Source organism: Zerene cesonia, chromosome 26 (genome assembly GCF_012273895.1).
Source record: "Zerene cesonia ecotype Mississippi chromosome 26, Zerene_cesonia_1.1, whole genome shotgun sequence".
NCBI lineage: Eukaryota > Metazoa > Arthropoda > Insecta > Lepidoptera > Pieridae > Zerene > Zerene cesonia.
In genome coordinates this window covers 4,601,760-4,624,464 of record NC_052127.1, presented here as the reverse complement: position 1 = coordinate 4,624,464, position 22,705 = coordinate 4,601,760, and the positions used below count along the sequence as shown (strand labels likewise).

General features: G+C 33.1%; 1 protein-coding gene across 2 annotated transcripts in view; it reads left to right on the top strand.

Annotated features, from left to right (window-relative positions):
- Positions 1 to 22,705, top strand: part of LOC119837126 (calbindin-32) — a 68,598-nt gene that overhangs the window by 10,308 nt on the left and 35,585 nt on the right. For both annotated transcript variants that reach the window (XM_038362633.1, XM_038362632.1), the window contains exon 2: positions 9,259 to 9,531. In XM_038362633.1, the coding sequence (XP_038218561.1) occupies positions 9,381 to 9,531 (151 nt within the window). In that variant the 5' untranslated portion in view covers positions 9,259 to 9,380. The remainder of the gene's footprint in view (positions 1 to 9,258; positions 9,532 to 22,705) is intronic.

Here is a 22,705-nt window from a genome sequence, read left to right as displayed (position 1 = left end):
TGTGACGACAGTGTTATTATATTTTACTAACTGTGGAAAATTTGAACATTTATTTTTACTTTTTACGAAATTCCAGAACATTTTAATGTACTGTTATACTATAAATGTTCCTTAAATTACCTATTACAGGCGATATATAATTAAATTAAATTAAATACAAAGTGTACCAAATTAAACGATGTATTTGTATAGGTCCTTAATATGAAGTACAGCTTTCTAACACCGGGGAAGTACCACACCCCCACAGAAAACCGGCGTGAAATAGTGGCATGCCACTGTGTTTCGTACGGTGAGTGGGGGAGCCGGAGGCCCGTTACCTTTTCCTCACCCGTCCCAGTCCATTCCTTCTTTCCAGTCGTTAATCCATTCCTTTTCCCTTATCCCAAAAAAGCGGGCAGCGCATTTGCAGAGGCCCAACCTTTGCGAATGTTCATGGGCGGTGGTGATCGCTTACCATCAGACGAACCACCAGCTCAGTTGCCCGCTATGACATAAAAAAAAATATATATAAATCTTTTTGCGATGAACGCATTTAAAATCGTAAAAAGCGTCATACTACTTCGATAATTCACTAAGTATAAAATTAAGTAGTCCTCACGAGCATAGCCGCGAATGAAAAGCTAGTGTTTAGGATTCCGCATCTATAAATTTGACTTCGCTGTCCGTGTGTCTGTGTGACCTTCTCTCATATTGGACAGGCTCATAAAATGTTATTTAGTTAATATATACTTACTATTTACAAATAATAAAATTACAGGGCTAAGCAATGGTTGGCACGGCCATAATTTGGATGGATGACCAATTTATTTTGCCGTTAATCTTTAGTTTATTTGTATGGGTCGCGTGTCCGATTCGAACAAAGCCGATTTTCATTATTTGGTGGCGTTTCTTCAAGATAGATATTTCTATCATAGGCTCTAGTGTTTAGCTGTAAAAAGATAGAATTAGTGAAAGAGTTATAATGACATTACCTTCTTGTGGGCTACTCGACTAAAACACTTAAGAATTATGGGGTTTTTCATCATTTTTCAAGACGAAATTTCCCACAATGAAATATAGTACTATGCTACTACATGCAAAAATACAAATAGCATAACAACTTTATCACAAAACTGACTGCAAAGAGCCTATCTGAAAAACACCTTACAAAGGCGCTTATTCTAGTTTTTCCTAATTAAAAATAAATTAGAGAATATATGGTAATACCGATAAAAAGATCAAATGTAAATTTCCAACATTAATATTACATCAAACGTTTCTACGAAGCATACACCAATAAACTTTTAGATATTTGCGTTTCAAATAAGGCGCGGAAAATACAGCGGCATTTCAACAAAATACAATTTAAGAACGTATAATCTTGTTTCATAAGCTTTAAACATGAACCATTAGGGAGACGTGCTCCTAGTATCGAAGAGTTGGATTATGCCTTGAACCATCTATTGGATTTGTTAATTTATATGAATAGCTTGTTAATTGTTTGAGCTATTTAGTAAGTAATAAGGTATCTTTCAGATAAATTGCGTATGAACGTGGAAAATTGCTTGCTATTGATGTCGTGTACAGAAATAATAAATACATAATATATTATACAAAATTTTTGACAAAGTTTTATTTTTTAACACATTTTTTTAGCTTCACCTTTATGTTTCTATGTAACCAACACATTAAGACTTGATTTTCGTATATTTTAAAATTGCAGATATCATTGAAACTTATCAAGGATCGGCGATCATACAGTAATTTCATGAGTGAAGCATGTTTTTTAGTTTTTGAAACTATATGGCCCGTTTCCTTTTCCTGACCCTTCCCAGTCCATTCCTTCTTTCCAGTCATCAATCCTTTCACTAACCCTTACACCTCAAAAGCGGGTAGCGCATTCGCAGAGGCACTACCTCTGCGAGTGTTCATGGGCGGTGGTGATCGCTTACCATCAGGCGAACCACCAGCTCAGTTGCCCGCTATGACATAAAAAAAATTGTTACGGTTGCCAACAGTAGATTAATTTCCGCACTAGAATAGAACCTAGGGTTTCAGTTATATCATTGTTTATCTTGTTACATATTTATTTGATAATTTATTAACACATTTTTCTTAATCAAGGTTATAACCTAACTAATAATATTCAAAATGTACAATGACGTATAAATCAAAACATAAACAAGTTGTGTACAACATGAAATGTTTTCTACTTAATACGGTTCCATGACCCCTGTCACCACATGCCTCCGAATTTGTTTTCCTTATTGCGTAATTAGACGCCCGACTGAGCCTTAATTAAGCTGTCAAATTATTTGCTTCCGTTACTTATGTGAAGAGACCTTTGACCTTACAATTAGGCGTTTATTTGGCAAATATTTCTGTAATTATATCAAAATTAGACTCTTAAGTACATCTAATTAGTTTTAATGAAAGATTTAGGGAAAAGTACCTATTCACTGTCATGGGCAGGTATTTTAGTTGTACAGTTTTCATTATATGATTAATCCCTTACCCTATTAAAAGAGCATATATTCTGAAGTCCTACTACAATATACATGTATATAAATGCGAAAGTTTGTGAGGATGGATGTATGTGTATGTGTAACTCGTTCACGCGAAAACTACTGAACGGATTGCAATGAAATTTGGTACGTAGATAGCCGGACAACCGAAATGACACATAGACAACTTTTTATCCCTACAGTATACAGACCTAAGCAGATGAAACCATTACATACATTTTTCTGTGTTTTTTATTGTAGTAGCACAGATAACATAATACTGTAGATAGTCAATACTTAAAATTATTATAAAACAAGCATTTAACTCATGTAATCTTTCTACAAAAATATGGTATAAATATGATAGTATATTTGTTGTTGATATTGTATCTGACATAAATCATTTCAGACACTTTGAATAGGTAAAGTTTAATTTATTTCATAGGAAATTGATTTAAATCCATTTAGAGCAGCTGAATTTCGCAATTTACTTTTTCAAATATACATACAACAAGAGCACAGAATTTACGCTCTTACACGTATTAAATTATGCTCTCCAGAAGGTGTCACATTGAATTTTGCCTCACGTGACAAGGCCTATAAATAGCAGCAGAGTGATAATAACAATAATAAAGTCTTTATTAAAATTGTTAAATAATACAATTATATTGGTAGAAACTAAAGCCTGTGTTAGTAAAAACTGTTGTAAATTATAGTGATGTTGTTACTGTTTTGTTTGTGAGGTTGTTTTTTTGTTAATTACGAGCTTAAAAATCGGGATTAATAGTATCCTATCACCCACGTCAACTCATACCCTGTCTGTATAGACGCTCTCGCACTTCGCTCCCGTGCAAACGGGATTCTCAGCGCTTTTACATGAAAAATTTGTTTATTTGTTTTGTTATACACACATATTGTATACTAAAACGTTTGATCAAATGCGAGTATGTTTGCTGTATTCATTATATATGTATGCACACCTACATAAATATAAAAGTAGTAGTAAATAGTCGCCTTAGGATATATAATAAAAAAAGTAATTAAGTAGGAAAAAATGTCTAGAAGGATGCTTTGAAGCCTACCAGTGGTACTCTTTCCCTCCTCTATGATACGTATATTTATATCCCTTTCATAGCCGAGTTTCAAAAAACATCCCAAAAAAGGAAAAGACATAAACGTAATTCTCGTTTTTTCTAGTTAAGCTACAATATAAATACAACCTTATCTTTCAATAAATAAAGCCCATTAATGCTTGACTTTATCATAGCCGAGTTACAAAAAACCATTCCAAAAGAGAAAATCGAGAAAGAAACGTAATTGTCGTTTTGTTCTAGTTAAGCTACAATATAAATACAACCTTATCTATCAATAAATAAAGCCAATTAATGCTTGACAATAAAATAAGTGAGCTGTGCAAAAGAAAGTACAAGGGTCCGTTTTTCACACATCACCGCTTTCAGTGAACTCGTAAAAAGGGTCGCCTGGTAATAAAAAGCAATGACCTAGACTTGGCTGGACTATTTAAGGCTTGAAATATAAAAAAAAGTTAATAAGAAACACGTTTTATACTAAACGACGCTGGAACTTCGCCTGGTTTTTTTTTTAGGGCAACCCTGAATGTTTTTTTTTTTGATGGCTTGAAATATAAAAAAGTTCATAAGTCAGTTACGAAGAGAGAAGTCTAGTCAAACTAGAGATTAAATTAGTGGTGAAAAATAACAAAAAAATAACGGAGAACCAAATAATATGGTAGAGACTTGGTTTATTCACCATCACATAGTATAAAACAAAGTCGCTTTTTCAGTCCCTATGTTTCTGTGTATGCTTAAATATTTAAAACTACGCAATGGATTTTGATGAGGTTTGTTTTAATAGATAGAGTGATTCTAGAAAAAGGTTTATAAGTATAATAACATTTATTAAACTACTACGAATTGACGCGTGCGAAGCCGCGGGCAAAAACTAACTAGAAAAAATAAAATACCGCTGTTCGAAACGTCGAAACAACTATATATCACACTAATATTATAAATGTGAAAGTTTGTTTTTTTTAATGTTTATCCGTCAATCACGCTGAAACTACTGAACAGATTTTGATGAAAATTAGTATACAGCCAGGTTATGAGCTGATTTGGATGATAGGATACTTTTTATCTCGATTAAATGCTCCCTTGATATAAAACAGGAATCTTGATATCCGGGCGGAGCCGGGACGGGCGTCTAGTATAATATGAAGATTAAAGATGCATGTGTTTTATTGCAAAGTTAAGAACAACTATAAGCATCCAATTTATAACCGTGCCATCCAGTACTTCCTCGAACGTTTATTGTTAGTAATATAATTGCAGTTGCAGCAATATTTACTGACATCGTCTCTAATTTCAACAGTCTATCACGGTGTATAAGATAGGACAGGGATGTTTTAGTCATATGGTCGGGCTAAAACCCGGAACAGTACAAATAAAATTAGAAAGAGATTTCAGTGTGCGACTAGTCACAGGTAATTAATATTTACCTTCCTAAGGACGAAGGACCCTTAAAGAAAATAATAATACGCTACTAATTGAGAGCCTTCCTACACTTTGAACATTTTTCACTTCCTTAATTTTACAGTTTAGAAATTAATTGTGTATTAATAAATCATTAATATTAGTGTTGTGTGTCGCCTTTGGTTGTTGTTGGTCACTACTAATATTATGTCTAAGTAACTGCTTTTATCTTAAAGATTTCACTTGAACGATTCAAGAAAAACCTTCGATTGTCTATATTTTCCTATGACTACGGGAGTAGGTAGTAGGAGCGGTGGAAGGCTAGTCGTTTTTAAAAGACGCCTCTTCATACTCATGTTTTTATTTCTTACATATTCAATTTCTTTCGGAGCAATGTATCATTGGATAAAACTGCATATTTTCTGGAAGTTTCCTTTTGAGTCTCCATAGAAAAAAATATATTTATCAACTAAATTTGATGTCAGGTTTAACAAAATAATGAATAAATCGTGTTATAGATCCGATTACTACTTTAATAATCCTCGTAATACTCAATACAAGGCTACTTATAAACGAATCTATTTCAACTATGTATACAATTATCATAAAAAGCTTATGATATCATTTATGATACATAGTTTGCTTTGATGCAATATTCATGCAATCAACTAGGTATTGAAGTGAATGAATAATTCAACATTGAATAAATAAAGGCATTCGAAATGTTTTTTAACTACATCCATAACAGAGTTTGTTGTCTCTTTGATGAAGAGGTTATCAAATGAGTCCCTACAAGACGATATAGGTTCAGTAGAAGATGAGTTTGACTTGGTGCAGATTAGCTGAATGCGTAAAAGTCATTGTGGGTCTCACCACACGTTAATTACTTATTCATTATGAATAAAAAAAGGGGTGTTTGCGATTCACACACGATAGAAGTGTAACGTCAGTAAATCGACAAAAGAATGAGATGAATATATATAAAATAGTACGTTTATTTCTGTCTCATTCTTTGCCGGCTTCATTCTACACATTTTTGTATTTTACCTGTCGTTTTTTCTGCTGCATGAGGTTTGAAATCACAACGATTCTAAAGAAGTTTCACTTCAAATTCTGCATAATATGCTTCATTCTATATTAAAAATGCTATAAGGACGAAGATAAAAGTTGAATTTCTATCACAAACATAATATTAGATGAGAATTTGACTCGGGCCAAAGAAAGCTGTTTGAATATTCTCACAGATAATTAATATTCCATCCAAATAGATCAATTGAAAACACTATTTGTTTTAAACAACGCAACAAATCATTAGTAACATTTAGGAATTACGATATCATCCACAGAATGGATCAATGAATCCACAACAAAACCAAATGTATTCGCAGTAAATCATCGCAGCACTTCATTTTGTAGATTATAAAACCACTTTTACTAATTGCGTTTAATATTATCATATAAATAATAAAACGAAACAATCCTACTATAATATTATCCCACTAATATTATAAATGCGAAAGTTTGTAAGGATGTGTGTCTGTTTGTTGCTTTTTCACGCAAAAAGCACTGAACCGATTGCAATGAAATTTGGTACGTAGACAGCTGGACGTCTGGAATTACATATAGGCACTTTTTATCCCGATATTCCTACTAGATACAGACTTAAGCGGGTGAAACCACGGGGCGCAGCTAGTCCTACTAATACTATAAATGCGAAAGTTTGTAAGGATGTGTGTGTGTTTGTTGCTCGTTCACACAAAAACTTCTAAACCAGTTGCAATGAAATATGGTACGTAGATAGCTGGAACTGGAATAACATAGAGGCTACTTTTTATCCTGATATTCCTACGGGATACGGACTTCCGCGGGTGAAACCGCGGGGCGCAGCTAGTACTATAATAAGGATACCTAACAATGTTTCTATTGATATAAATAGATTTATTTTAGATTAGTAATCACATGAAGAGCCAAATAAGTACTAACATGTATCCATTTGCAGCAAGGAAACTAGGAAAATGAACTTTTCTTGTATCTAACATTATCTGAAGAAAGGTTTATATTTCCTTTAATTTATTGTAATTCTTCAAGGAAATATCATGATTGGAAAGTATCTATTATCATTCCAGTAATAGCATTTTTCTATTCTATTTCTACGTACTTTCAAATTCCTCAGCTAATCTAACTTATGTCGCCCAATGCAATATTTATATTTCACAATAAGTAGATAGTTATTATTCAATATGCGCGGTCATTACGAAAAATGCTCATATTTAAATATTTCTTATATTATAAACTAAGTTTTCCTCGGCTTCGCCCGTGGTATATATAGCCTATATGTGTGTGAAGTTGCGGCTTTCAATGATGAATTTTTTTTTAAAACGGTCCAGCAGATTTTGGGAGAAAACCAAATTAAAAAATACAATAATTTTCTCTTCATAATGTGTAATAGTAAAAATATAAAATGTATAATTTAATATTATATTGCATATATCAAATAATTCCGATAAATACCTAGGTATATGTAAATTATTTTTTATTAACTTCAAAATTTTTCATATAGGTAAAAGTTATGTAAGTAAAAGCAGTACATGCATTTCATACCAATCTTTTAAAATTTATTGTGTTACAAATATAGCCTTGCGTGATCGAAAGCGATTGTATCAGACAGAATATAATTCATTTTATTCATATGATAAGAGAACTTCAGGCTATTTATAACTTTATAAGCGATGTCCTTTGAAAAATTAATATCTATGAAATCGAGTAGAGCCTCGTAAAACCTTGAAAGTTTTATTAGATTTTTGTAATTGGCGTACCAAGGGACCTTTCTATAAATTCCATTAGGGAAGATATTTGGGTGAAACTTTTATCTTTTAGACAATCGTAAATCCGAGAGTTATTGGGAAAGTTTCAACTACATGGAATTTTCGCTGTTGCCCGCGCCATACTTGATGGCGTCACTGAACTTTAAAATACTCGTAGATTCCAAATAACCTAGTTAACCTACATAATACATTGTACAATATATTATGTACTCAAATTCAAATTCAAATTCAAAATTTTTTATTGTGATTCTGAGGTTATAAGGAAGGTATTACATTATATAATTTACTGTGCATGTAATGGAAAAATTTAATAATTTTGGAAATCTAAAGGGCTTATGTTATCTATATGTGGTAGTTGAGCACGCTTCGGCTTCATTTAATTTCGTTTCACTCACACAGAAGGCCGGCGTGAAATAGTAGCATGCTACAGTGTATCGTTCGTTGAGCGGGGGAGCCGAAGGCCCATATCCATTTCCTTATCCTTCCCAGTCCATTCCTTTATTCCTTTTGTCAATACTTTCTTAATCTCTTTGCAATTTAGAGTCGGCAATCCATTTATAGCGTCGTAATATCAGCAATCGACCTTATGGAGAAGCATAAGGTCGATTGCGACGCGACCCACCAGCTCCATTGACGGGCGACCCACCAGCTCCATTGCCGAAGATGACATAAAAACAATCAGAATATGCGTTTGAATCATTTCAATGAACGTACAAAGATAATATAAGACGGGTCGTTTATATTCAGAAATTCTTCTAGAATGGGAAAACTATTACGTAATAAGTATCATATTGAGTTGAAGTATCTTGTTTGTTTGAGAAAGGTTATCCAGGTATCGCTAGCGTTGTATACGAAAAAGTTACAAGGTAATTGCTTTTTTGAGTGCCCTCAGCGAGTTTTTATTATATGTAAATGGTATTTGTGAGATGATATTGCTATCGAACGCGTGTGACACGCCTACATTATAGTTTATGCTATGGTTATAGATTTGTTATTTGGCTATTTCATATCAAAGCAATACACCATTCGAAGATGATGTAAACCTGAGCTATATAATGCTTCTTCTGTTCCATTCTATTTATTTTTTTATTTGTTTCATACTTTTTATTGTTACATTAAAAATAACGTTATTAAAACAGAATAAATAGCGAGTGCGCAAAAGGCGTCATTATTGCTAAAAAGCAATCTCATCCAGGCAATCATTAAAAGAAAGTTCACGTAGGACGATGGTTTATCACAAAGGTGCAATCGAAAAGAAACATCGTTATATATCAAAAAAATTCTTCATTAAACAATAAATAAGCGAATAATATAACGGAATGAAAATCTCAAAAAAATATCTAATATATAAATAATAATATATAATATATAAATAATTTAAAGAAAAAGAATTCCCAATTACGGGTATTGCTACACTTTTAAAAGAATTAGTGTTCTTACTTTGCCTTCTTTTTGTTTCAGATGAAATAATCTCCTGTAATGTCAGTGGTGCCAACATTAAAAGAAAGACAACAATTATTTTATATCTAAATTCAAAGACAATAAACGTAGCAGTTACTAAGACATTTTTATAAGAATTAAAGATGAGTTTCGATTCGAATGGGTCATCAAAAAAGCTAAATTTAGATAGAGCGTCGAATTTCATGAGACAATTCCGGGACCCGGATTCCAGAGAGCTGAAGAAATTGTCAGCTAATCAGTTTATGGAAGTATGGAGCCACTATGATAAGGACGGTAAGCGATTTGTTTATTTAAATAATATAATAATTAACATTGTTCACGTTATTTCTTAGATCTCAAATTGTGGTATATAAAACCTTATGGCATATTAGCTTTCTCATGGAAGTAAGATGTTTCGCCGTGTTAAAAAGTAGCTTATGTCAGTCTTTAGCCTTCTATTTCCATAAAAAAATCATATCACTAAATGTTTTAGTTGCGATGCGAACCATAAATAAACAAGTAAAATATACACACATCTAAAAATATATAACGCAAAGGTGACTGACTGACATAGTGATCTATCAACGCACATCCCTAACCACTAGACGGATCGGAGTGAAATTTGGCATGCAGATATGACGTAGACAAGAAAGGATTTCGATCAATTCTTCCCCCAAGGGGATGAAAGTTTGCACCATGAAAACTTATTAAGACCGCGCGAGCGAAGCTGGGGTAAACAACTACTTCGCATATATTTTGATTACGAAAGTAAGTCAGTCTATGCGTCAGTCTGTCTTCTAATGCGATAAATCCTTCATAAACACACAAAGGAATTCGATATCATTTTCGTCCCCTTTAACATGTGTTCTTCAATGTAGTGTCTGTCACTTCTAACGTCCGTAATTACTAATTAGTCGCTACTAATTCATATAAGTATATAAGCTTCTTGTACAGGTTCCGACATAATTAATCATTTGTCTGTTAAAGAAATGAGAGGAGTAGTTGACCGTTCTTCAAAGCGCCACGTTAAATTTCATGAGTTTTCTCTAATACCACAGATAACATAATGCTATCGAAAACTCTTTCAACACACAAATATAATTACAAAGACATGACGCAACTATAAGATCACAGTGTCACACACACACGCACACATATAAAGTTCAGGCCACTTCTGACGTCAGTAATTTATATCAATTATATATAATTTAACTAATCACGTGTCGACTGTAATAATACGTACCTATTTATCGTACGAAAATGTAGCTGTGTGAATAAATATTGTCTTTCTTTTGTATATATTCACACAAGTAAATCTATTTGTATAAAAGAAATTAATTTTAGTTACACAATTTATAACTCAATAACGCATTAACCGATTTGGCTTAAAATCTGTACAGAGGTAGCTTAGAACCAGGAGGCGGACATGGGAAAGTTTTTATCCCGGAAATCCCACGGGTACGAGACCATGCAAGAAAAACCCTGGTCGTGTCTTTCCTGCGACTACGCGGGCAAAGCCGCGGGCGGAAATCTAGTAATTTATATATAAGGATATTTATATACTGTGTCAGGGACTAAGTAATAGTTCCGATTTCACCAAATTTACTTTTTCAATCCATTGATTATTATCTGTCCTATTGAGGTATTTTTGTTTAATTCAACATATAATTTTGTTTCGTAAATTTTTCGTTTTGCCCCGAGTTCTTGGTTCTATAGCGTAAGTACTTAAGTGGATGTTAAATACTTATTTTTACATACAAAAGAAATAACGTACTCACTTGTATCGATAATAATATGTACGAGTAGGACATTCAATAAGATGAGGAGAAGAAGATAAAGAGAAGAGGACTTTGGATATGCATTCATAAATTCGAACTTTTTCAACTTCTGACATTAATAATGGAGGTTATCAAATCAACTGTATTTTTTGTCTGTGTTACCTCCGACTTTCGACCGGGCGAATCGATGGTAATGGTTTTTTCTTTATTATATACCTGGTGCCATCCGTGTGGTAATATGTAGTATAGATTTGTTCTAGTTCTGATAATTTGATAGCAGTTTATTTTTTATCAAAAATAGTTACTGCGATCACCCGGTGTTAAAAATTGCTATCACAATTTGTTTATCATAACAAAAAAATAAATATATTGGAAGGTTATTGCGTTTCGTGGAGAACTCTTAAAGAATGAGAGATGAGAGAATGAGAACGTGTAAAATAATACGTGTAAAAATACATTCTAGAGCGAAACGTATTCACCGTCGCAAACTGTCCAGAAAGCTTACAATTCCGGCGCAAATCATGAAAAATTCCGTCTCGAACTTGACGGATTCTGACGTCACACCTGAGCCCTCTTTCTTTTGTTAAGTGCGTTTTCCTGTAACGAACCACCTCATTATCACAAGTGTGGTTGGTTTACCTCACTGTTTTTTTATTTATGTACGTATTTTTGAGTCATTTCTTGGTATAACATTAAGAATTTTAATAAAATGTTATATATGAAAATTTCGGATTACAATGTTTGATACAAAACTCCAAAAGTACGTCTTTAATATTACGTCAAATAGTACATCTAAAACTATTAAAAAGTCATCTATTATAGAAATATCATTTTAAACGCTTCGTACTTTTTATAGCGCACAGATAAAATATCGATTGTTTAAAAAAATACCGAAGACTGTGTATTAACAATGCTTCAAATGATATTGTACAATGCCAGTTGGATTGATCCAACGTTATACGCCATATTCATTTAGAGTGATAAAGTTTGTATATCAAAGAACTTTGACTAAATTAACATGCATTCTCGTTTCTGTAGGTTCTCCGGGATAAACTGTCCTATAGCCTTTCTCGATTCAATAATACGATAATGAGTCAATATCATCCAAATCTATTGTGTGGTTTAGGCGCGGACATAGGAAGTGTTACTTTCGAATTAATAGAGAATAATAGCATGCATTTCTTCACATTATTTGACAATATTTCCTGCTATCTAGAGTGTATGATAACAATCGCATTCAGCGATTAAGTCGATACAAGCGCAATAATTCCCCAATTAATTGACCGCAATTTTGACAGTTGCGAACGGAGCACTTGCAGTTGAGTTTCGCCGCAACAAGGCACCGGCAATAAGCTGTTTTAACAGTTCTTATATTGTTAACAGATAATTGTAATGACTGCAAAAGTCAACCTAGCAGCTAGGTCATGAGCAAGGCCGTTTTAACAACGCGATTGAGGTTAAGACGTTTAAATAAATGTCGAAGAACCTGGTCGGTTGAACAGTGTGCGTAGTTCAAGCATATGGTACTAAAGTGCATTTCGTTTTGAATATACAAACATATTGTGTACCACACCCACACAGAAGGTCGACGTGAAATAGTCGCATAGGTTTACTTTTAGGCGTACCACCACCACAGTTATACGCTTATAGCATAAAAAAGAAGTTATTATCCTCAAAATTGTTTAAGGGACTTTATTTTTCCCAAACGTCCGTCAGGTGCGGCTGCGGGGAAGCAGTCCCGCAATCAAAATTTTGGTATTGAAATCAAACGGTATTTTATTATGTCATAGTCGGCAATGGAGCTAGTGGGTCGTCTGATGGTAAGCGCTACCACCGCCCATGAATGAGGAATAAAGGACTGGGAAGGTTAAGGAATAGGATATGGGTCTCCGGCTCCCCAACTTGCCGTAGGAAACACAATAGCATGCTATTATTTCACGCCGGTTTTCTGTGGGGGTGTGTTTCTTCCCCGGTACGAGCTAGCCCATTCGTGCTGAAGCGTGCTCGACTACCACATACAAATATTTACATTTACGGTAACACCTATAAGAAACAATATTAAAGATATAAGTAACGAGGTCCGTAAATGTGTACTAGCGTCTAGTATTAAGTATGTATACTTATCGAAAATTGAATGAAAATATGCATGAGTAATATTTATTTGCAAAAATATGAGTACACATTTATAGAACGCTTTACGGAGCAAAATTTTCATTCATTTTAAATAGATATCGCGTATCATACATGTTTTATATTTGGATATACGTTTTATAAAAATATTCGAGTGAACGATTTTATTGAATCTGTGAAATGTTTCAAATTTACATGAAAATACTGTTTTAAGGTCAATAAAAATTGTTTTAGTATTGTAATGTTTATATAAAAGCAGTGGTGGCTCAGTGGAGAACCTCGGACTTCAAAATCGTTAAGTAGGGGTTCGAGACCGGGGCGAGCGTGCAGGAAATAAGTTGATTTTTCAATTTATCTGCACATGTGGACAACATCACCACTGCTTAAAACGGTGAAGGAAAACATCGTGAGGAAACCGGCAAGTCCGAGATTCAAAAGTTCGACGACGTGTGACATCTGCCAACCCGCACTTGGTCAGCGTGGTAGATTATGGCCTGAACCCTCTTAGGAGGCCTGTGCAGTGGAAACATATATGGGCTTATATTGTAATGTTTATATACCTACATACTTAGTATGTATGTACGCGAAAGTAAATATAAAAAAAAACATAAGGTACTGTATTAAATACATGTTGGAATCCTCGGGGTCAGTCGCGTGGTACTCGGCTGAAATGTAGCCCATTTATTTATCTAGACTATAATCTCTATGTGCCAAATTTCATATCCCAACAGAGAATTTTGCGTGAAAGAGCAACTAACATCCACACATTTTTACAAACTTTCACGATTACATAATTGAATGGGATTGTAACTTCACAGACATCATTATCTAATGATTTTACAAACTGAAAAAATAGATTAACAATTTTTGTATATTTATGGACCTTTCTTGGAAATTACAATAGAGGAATTCCCCATGAGAAAATCATTATCATGACATGTAATACAATTTACTTAATTTACTTATTAATAATTTTCCCTCCAAAAGTTTCGCAAATACATTATTCCAAACCTCTACAAGTTAAGTAAGAAATATTTGACATACCGTCAATTCCACAAACATACTGCTTACGAAGTATACATTCACCGGACTTATGACAAATGTATGGTTATTTGAACTACATAATAATGTTTATTCTGGCACTATTCCAAGATGAATAAAACCTGACCCTTTCACCTCAACTCAAAAATTCCTTGTGATCTCCAAGACTTGTTTGTTAACCTCTGAGTTTGTTTTTAAACGTGGGTCGTATTCACTAGGGTTAAGGTCATGTTGAATTATTTCAATTCCCTAATGATGTAAACATTTCATGGATTCCAGCAATTTCGATTATAATGCATGCGTGGGAGGGCTGAAAACTGCGTGAGCGTAATATCGTAAGGGATAACTGAAAGTAATGCGTGGTTACGACTGATTTGGGAAAATATAATTGTTCAATTGAATGTTAACCCTTGTTATTTATGTAATTATGTTGTAAATATCTTGTTAAAGAACTTAATTTAAATTACGTTTAATCCACAAAAACATAGGGCACTACAAAACAAAAAGATATGCGAAGAGATAAAGCAATCTGTAATAAAAGAATTGTTAAATTAAATAGATAGATAATACTTTACAAAAAAACATAGATAAAACACTAACAAAAAAAAGAATAAATTAAATCGATTTTAAATGAATAAATTGATCTACTATGGTTTTTTGTAAAGAAAATAAAATTAACACATTATAGTTAAATTTATTTATGTATATTGGCGATTTTTTAAATAATTTACGACGCTGTAGTTTTTCAATGTTACACTGGGTCAAAGGAGATCTATATTTAATAGCATTTTTTAATACTTTAGCTGGGGTTACCAACCGCGTTCTAAAACATTATTTGACTATTAAAATAATATATTTTTAAACGCGCTTAGCAACCCTGGTGAAAGTATAAAAATAATATTACATTATGTGACACCACAGCGTGTTATCTGACATACGCTGAAAAGGATATAATTACACTTATATTGATTTTCTCAACAATAGTTAATAACAAACAATCATGAATAAGCCAACAGTGTAATTAAGTCATTCAATCCCCTGTTCAAAAATAATTGTTCCATGTCCATACAAAGATAACAACAACCATACGATGTAAAGCATTTGATCAGATTAACAATACGGATAGATATTTTTGAATGGCTCGTTTTTGGAACAATTCACAATTGTTAGGGTTACCAACACATGTCGCACACACATGCTATATTTTGACTAGATGTGCTCCACGATCACCAACATTACGTGATGTCATAGAGGCTAAAATAAACCGACTATTCAACACACACATAATTTTTATATGGATCCAGTTGTTCCTGAGATTTTTGCTACCACATTCTTCAGTTTTATATAGACTAGCTGTGCGCCGCGGTTTCCCGTATCCCGTCGGAGTAGCGGGATAAAAAGCCTATATGTTACTCCAGTTGTCCAGCTGTCTACGTACCAAATTTCATTGCAATCGATGCAGTAGGTTTTGCGTGAAAGAGCAACAAATACACACATCCTTACAAACTAAATAAATGCGAAATTTATAATATTAGTAGGTAGGATTAGTAGGTAGTATAGAGTAAACTTCTTCATCCTACTTCTTCGAGAATTTCTGCCTATTTACTTAGCAGCTGGTGTGGTTTAGACTGCTTTTTGATTTTACCACCCGTGATATTCAAAATAACGGTAGTTGTTTCTCCGGAATGAACTATGTAGTAGGTAAGGAAAAGCATTTTAAACATTATATTAACTTTCCGCTCGTCCCAGCTCCGCCCGGCTAGTTTTTATTATACAAAAACGATAAATCCAAATGTACAAAACGAAACATAAAGTGTGTACAATATAAATATCGTATGGAAAGCAACATTAAAATACTCAGATTATTCGTACAACAATCATTCAACTACCCTCGTATTACGTAACCTACGACAGTGGAAATGATTGCTATAATATACATATATTTCTTCTTAGAAGCCTGATCCGCACGCCATTTGAATAATAAACAAATTTCTAACGATGAAATGATCGCGTGGGCAGAACAATAGTATAAAATAAACTTGATTCCTTGAAGCGTGGGATGGTTAGAATCAAATTGAAGATCCCAATGGGATTCGCGCGTTATTTACAATCCTTTGACGTCATTATTTATCCTTCAGGGCTTTGTTCGTGGGCTTATAATCTGTTATTTACATATTTATTTGTTTGTGCTTTGTTGCTAGCTATAATATATAGGTCTTAGACAAAAGAGTAGGAATGTTATTCAGTATCTTAGTAGTCTCGTATATAGTTTGGGAGTCGATACTTCGGCACGAATTGTGCTAGCTCGCACCAGGAAAGGTACCATACTTTAACTTAGACTAACTCTACTAAGACTCGGCGTGAAATAAGAGCAAGCATTCATCGGTGACTGGGGGAGCCGGAGACCCATATCTTTTCCCTACCCTTCTCTGCCCTTTCTTGTATTCCTTTCATCACTCCTTTCCTTATCCTTTATTCCTTAAAAGCGGGCAAAGAATATGCACGGCCCTTCCCTTGCAAATGTCCATGGGCGTCGGTGAACGCTAACCATCAGGCTATCCACCAGCTCAATGGTCCGTTGTGATATAAATTAAAATAAAAGTAACATCAGCACTGTATCCGATAGAACCTTCAAGCACTCTCGAGAGTAACGACATAACATGATAATGTGAAAAATGTACTTGAAAAATTCACCAGTATATACCACTAAATATCTTTATAATGTGATTTTTCTAAGCTGTAATAATGCGGTACAACCAAAAACACTTAAAGTTTTTAGCTAGAGTAATTGGATTGTAACTTTAAAAATTTGCTCTCGTGAAATGTCTTCATGATTTTCAGTCTTCTCTGTATAATAAGAAATATGTTAAAGGATTCCGTAGAAATTAAACGAGCGAAATTCGTTTTCACGAAACTTTTTTTCATCTTTTCATTTCGGAATATACATTTTATATTATTGCAGTGAATACATTAAAATGTAAAACATCATCTTTTGTTCCACCTCAGTGAGTTACTACATAGGTGTGTAACTTTGTTTTTTTTATCTACATACTCTTAGCTTATATAATATATATATATATATATATATATATTATTTTATTAGTTTCTATATCGTAAAGAATCGTAAAGCATACAGGCAAATTTTACCTCCCTTTATTTTTAATCGGTTGATAACTAAAAATTTAAATATTCCACAATGTTGCTATAAATGAGAAATTCAGGGATGTGTTTAAAAATGAATTTCAACACTTGAAAGTGTGTTTACTGTTGATTTATTTTCTTTACTGCACAATTTCGTGGAACCTTTTAATGACTATCACGTAACAATAATATGTTTTCAAGTTTAATCCCTAACAGCTATTACGAGAAAACTCATTCTGATTTAGAAACCCTAGAACCTAGAGACAATACATACACGTACGCGTCTATGTAAAATTAAGGGGACTCAGCCCACTGCATTAAAAATGAATAATAGTTTAAAAAAACTAAAAAACAAAAGCGTGGGATGCATGGTGTCAATGGTTATAGATATTTTATTGACAGATATGAGTAGAGTGATTATGATTTTGATAATATCTTAAGAAGCACCCCACGCTTTTTTTAAAATAAAATATTTTGTTTTACTCACACTATTATTAATTTATATTCATTGAAATTTTCAACACTATTTTCTTAATTTAAAATCATTTAAATTTATTTTCTATTTTTTAGTTCGGTTTTCTATAAAAAGCGTGTTTTTTAGTTTTTTTTAACTATTATTTATTTTTTACTTTTTAGTTTGGATTATTTATAATAGCTTGTTTTTTTAATTTTAAACTATTGCACGACTCGAACGACGAAAATTTTAATTAATTTTCTTACCTTATCGACTATAGATGAAAATTATATAAATTAACAAAAATCATATTTTGCAAATTGAAAAATGGAATAATTTTATCAAATTAGTGTATTGTCATCGGTCCTCAATAAATCTACAAAGTTTGAACGAAATCTGGCCGTTTAAAGTGGGTCAAAATCGCGCCCAAAGAAGTCGGTTACAAACAAACAAACATACAAACATACAGGTGAAACTAATAAAAAGCGTGTAAAAAGGATAACTGTGTGATATGCTTTACGATATATGCTAGTTGATTGAAAAAAATTCCGAAATCCTACTTCCTACTTCCTACTATCCTACTATCCTACTAATATTATAAATGCGAAAGTTTTCAAAGATATGTGTGTGTGTTTGTTGCTCTTTCACGCAAAAACTACTAAACCGATTGCAATGAAATTTGGCACGAAGACAACTGGACATCTGGAATAAACATATAGACAACTTTTTATCCCGATATACCAACGGGATACAGACTTACGCGGGTGAAACTAGTATTTGAATAATTTCTTATAAAAGATTATAAAAACAAAATATTCATGTATTCGAACCACTATATAAACTTATTTTGTTAGTAATTATATATTATTTCAGTACCTTACTACTTAGTCTTCAAATACTTGTATTGCGAAATATCCACTATAATATAATATACTTTTTTAACTGTATAAGCGTAACAGCCAGACACTTTTAGTTTCATAATATAAGTATGGATTAAACGTGTTTATGTATGGATTATCGCATAGCATGTTTACATTGATTGTTTGAAAGCGAATAACGGAAATTACAGTTCTAATGCATTCTAATCACTGCTTTGAGTTGTTTATTATGTAAACAAATGAATACGTAGTTTAATAAACGTACTTTATGAATCAGTGAAATATAAACGGTGTAGGGATTTGTTGTAAATATTTCTTGATCCCATAAATTAAGGATGTTCGAAATTCGAAATTTTTTCTATGTTAACCTCCGTAGGCTTGTGCTATTGGAAATTATTGTCTTCGGTCACATTTGAGAATCTGGATTGTCATCAAAATTCTTTCATTGATGAAAAATTCATTCGCGAATCAAAATTCATTCAAATAGTGAATGTGAATCTAAAGTCGATGTCTATCTGAATGAATTTTCAGAACAAAAGTCCGAAATCCGTTGAAAACGATGCTAAAAAATCTGCTTATTTTCTTTGAACTAGGCAAAAAATCTCATATCTCTTCTATGTGAGAAACATTATGCAATGTGTATTGTTGTACGTCACAAAACGAAGGTACCTAATATAAGTTTACCTGTTTGTTTTCTACGTGTACCTAATCTAGGAGCCAATCGTCATTCTGACTATCCTTATTAATATTATACATGCGCAAGTTTTTGTTTGTTAATTTGTTGTGTGTTTTTCTTTCACGTCGTCGGATTGCGGAGTGGCATTATTTTTTTTTTTTGGGTCTGAAGATAATAAAAATGTTAGAGAGGGACATAGGCTATTTGGAAACCGCAGAACCGAAATTAATAAGATTGCATCACTCACACATAAGATATTATAACTTATAATATACTAATATTATAACTTGACTGCTATGTCTAAAAATGTAAAAAATAATGGCGCTTGACGACCTAGCTAACTTTGTCTTTCACTCTGACTAAATGTTATTTTAAAACAGTTTATATTTAACAGCCACACACCTTCTCTATTGTTTTTTTACATATTTTTATTCTTATTAATATTGTATCTTATTACATCTATGTATTTGCTATCCTATATAAATATCCATATAAATGAAATTTATATCTATAGTATACACCACCCACCTATGAGCTTTCTCTGTGTTGTTTCTCTGTTTTGGTTACCTGGAAGAGATGGCTCTGTAGTTATGGCTACAGAGCCATCTCTATCGCCGCCTATCTCGCCGCCATCTCTATCTCGGTCGCCTATTGTGTTTTACAACTTGTATTTTTAGTCTGTACTTTTGAAATATTTCCTATTGGTGTGTACAATAAAGCATTATTCATTCATTCATTCACCTTCGCTTTGTTACATTAGAAGTATTCGGAACCTTAGCCACTGGCTCTCGGTCTAACACATTTTGTTCCTATTTGCTCCAAGCAAGAAGTTACATTGTGTATGTTCATAAAACATGCATACGCAGAAAGACACGGTTTTCTAGTTTCGACGCTATGAAGGCTTCTTTCATAAGTTTCTTTCATTTCATGGTACCAGTCAGTGTGCTTTGACAATCTTACTATACGATGGGTTAAGAAAATTGTTAATGAATATTTTTAGGTTGTTAGTTGAAGAAGTATTTTGAGAATTATGAAGCCAATACTAGAAGTGCCTTGCGGTTAAAACATGTGCTCACCTATACATATATATTTTTTTTTTAAGTAGCCCATTTTGATTTATTTCTTACTGGACGCTCGTCCCAGCTTCGCCCTGATATCAAGAATCCTGTTTTATCCAAAGGGATGTTTCCTCCCTTGGGAAAAAACAGGATTTGATCGGGATAAAAAATGTCCTATCACCAAAGTCAGCTCATACCCTGTCTGTATACCAAATTTCATCAAAATCCGTTCGGTAGTGTCAGCGTGATTGACCGACAAACAATCAAACTTTCACATTTATAATATTGTATTTCTTAATTTTTTTATTCTATTTACTTTATCTATTCGGATGACGCAAAACCTCTGTTAGTATAGGAAAATTACATGTTATTCTTAGTACTTAGATCTAATCGTAATTAATGTAATAATCAACAATAATTATCCCTAATATCTCTGAAGGAGGTTCCATAGATTCTAAAATGGGACCAAGTGACAATAATTTCCTATCAAATCAAGCATAGCTATTGTGCTTCGTATGGCGAGGGGGGTGGGGAGGGGGGGAGTTGCCAGCTATGACATAAAAACAAATGCAGTCGGATTGAGAACCTCTTTATAAATTGTCAATCTAATCACATAATACTCTATAGTCTATTATATAATAAACAAATTCTACCCTGGCTCTGCCATTCAGCTGAGAAAGCGTAAAAGACAGACTTTTTTCATCTTGTTATAGGTTGATTTAAGGCTACGTTATCAAACCGTCTTATTACTTTGAAATAAAAAATGGAGATAATTGATATGCTAGGGATTAGACACGCATCATCATTCACCACTTTTTCTTCGGATATCTGACCCTGAAATTTCACTTGTGGGCAGCGATATTATGTTATTTATGAACCTTTTATGGTTTCATTCTTTTATGGTATATGAATCTCTCTAATCGGACCATGTATTCCTGAGATTAGCGCATCTAAACAAACAAACAAACAAATAAGCAAACTCTTCGTATTTATATTATTGTGAGTATTATAGGTATATATAATACTCACAATTGGTAAATCAATTATTTGATTAATTGATTGATTTAATTTTTAGTTTTATAGCATTGAAATGCTTTATAATTGATTGATTTTACAATTTTAATTCATTTCTTACATTGAGAAGTATTAAGGTCTTACCCCGTTTCGTAATTGAGTAGGTATTACGAGTATATTGCACTAAAAAAAATTATAAGGATGGTAATTTTTACATTCAACAATTATATACAAGATTTTTTTTAAACATTAACAAACCAACTATAACTTATCGATAAAGCATAAACAATACTTATAATAATAGAAATATAAAGAGTTCGTTTATTTGCCTGTTTGTTTGAACGCGAAATCTTAGGAACTTTATTTGAATCTTAGGATGGATTTGAAAAATTCTAACAGTGTTTAGCAATAGTTCGTCAGTTCATGTATAGAGAAATGTTACAAGCTGCGGTGTAGGTGTATGTGGGATTCGAGCACGCTTCAGCACGAATTGAGCCAGCTCGTACCGGAGAAGTACCACACGCCCACAGAAAATCGGCGTGAAATAATAGCATGCTATTGTGTTTCGTTCGGTGAGTGGGGAAGCCGAGGCCCCTTTCCTTTATTCCTCTTGTCAATGCTTTCTTAATTCCTTCCCACTTTAAAGTCGGCAATCCATTTGTAGAGGCGTAAGATCTGCAAATGACCTTACGCCTCTCCAAATGTTCATGGGCGGTGGTGGCGCTTACCATCAGGCGACTCACCACCTCCTTTGCCGCCTCCATAGAAAAAAAAATAAACAATACATTTTATGAAATTAATCAATATAACACTGATCTTGACTTCTACACTTTTCATGTATAAAACCAGAAGGCCAATGATATCGCATAGCCTTCGAACAAAAGGTTTTAATAATTGCGTGATACGAGGAATTAAAAAATGTATTGCAGGTACGATTAAATATTAAGGTGTTTGTGGGTTCATGTTCAAGGTGGTATAAAATTCTTAAATAGTTATTGATTACGGCGCCCTTTCGCGTTCTTTGTGATTACGAGTTAAAAACTGAATGTTTTTTAAACCACAGAATATAGCATAATACAGAATGCAGCATACAGATTCTATTATATACAAACTCTTTACTTAATTCAAATTAAAATTAAGAAACTTTGATGTTGTAGATACAATTATTGTATTAATAGAAGCAATTGGAATACTTCTTAAAATTATAAGGATTGACGTAATTTATTGGTGTTTAATCTATCACGAATTAATATTTTTTCCAAAAAAAAAACCGGATAGCAACAATTTCGAATGAAGAT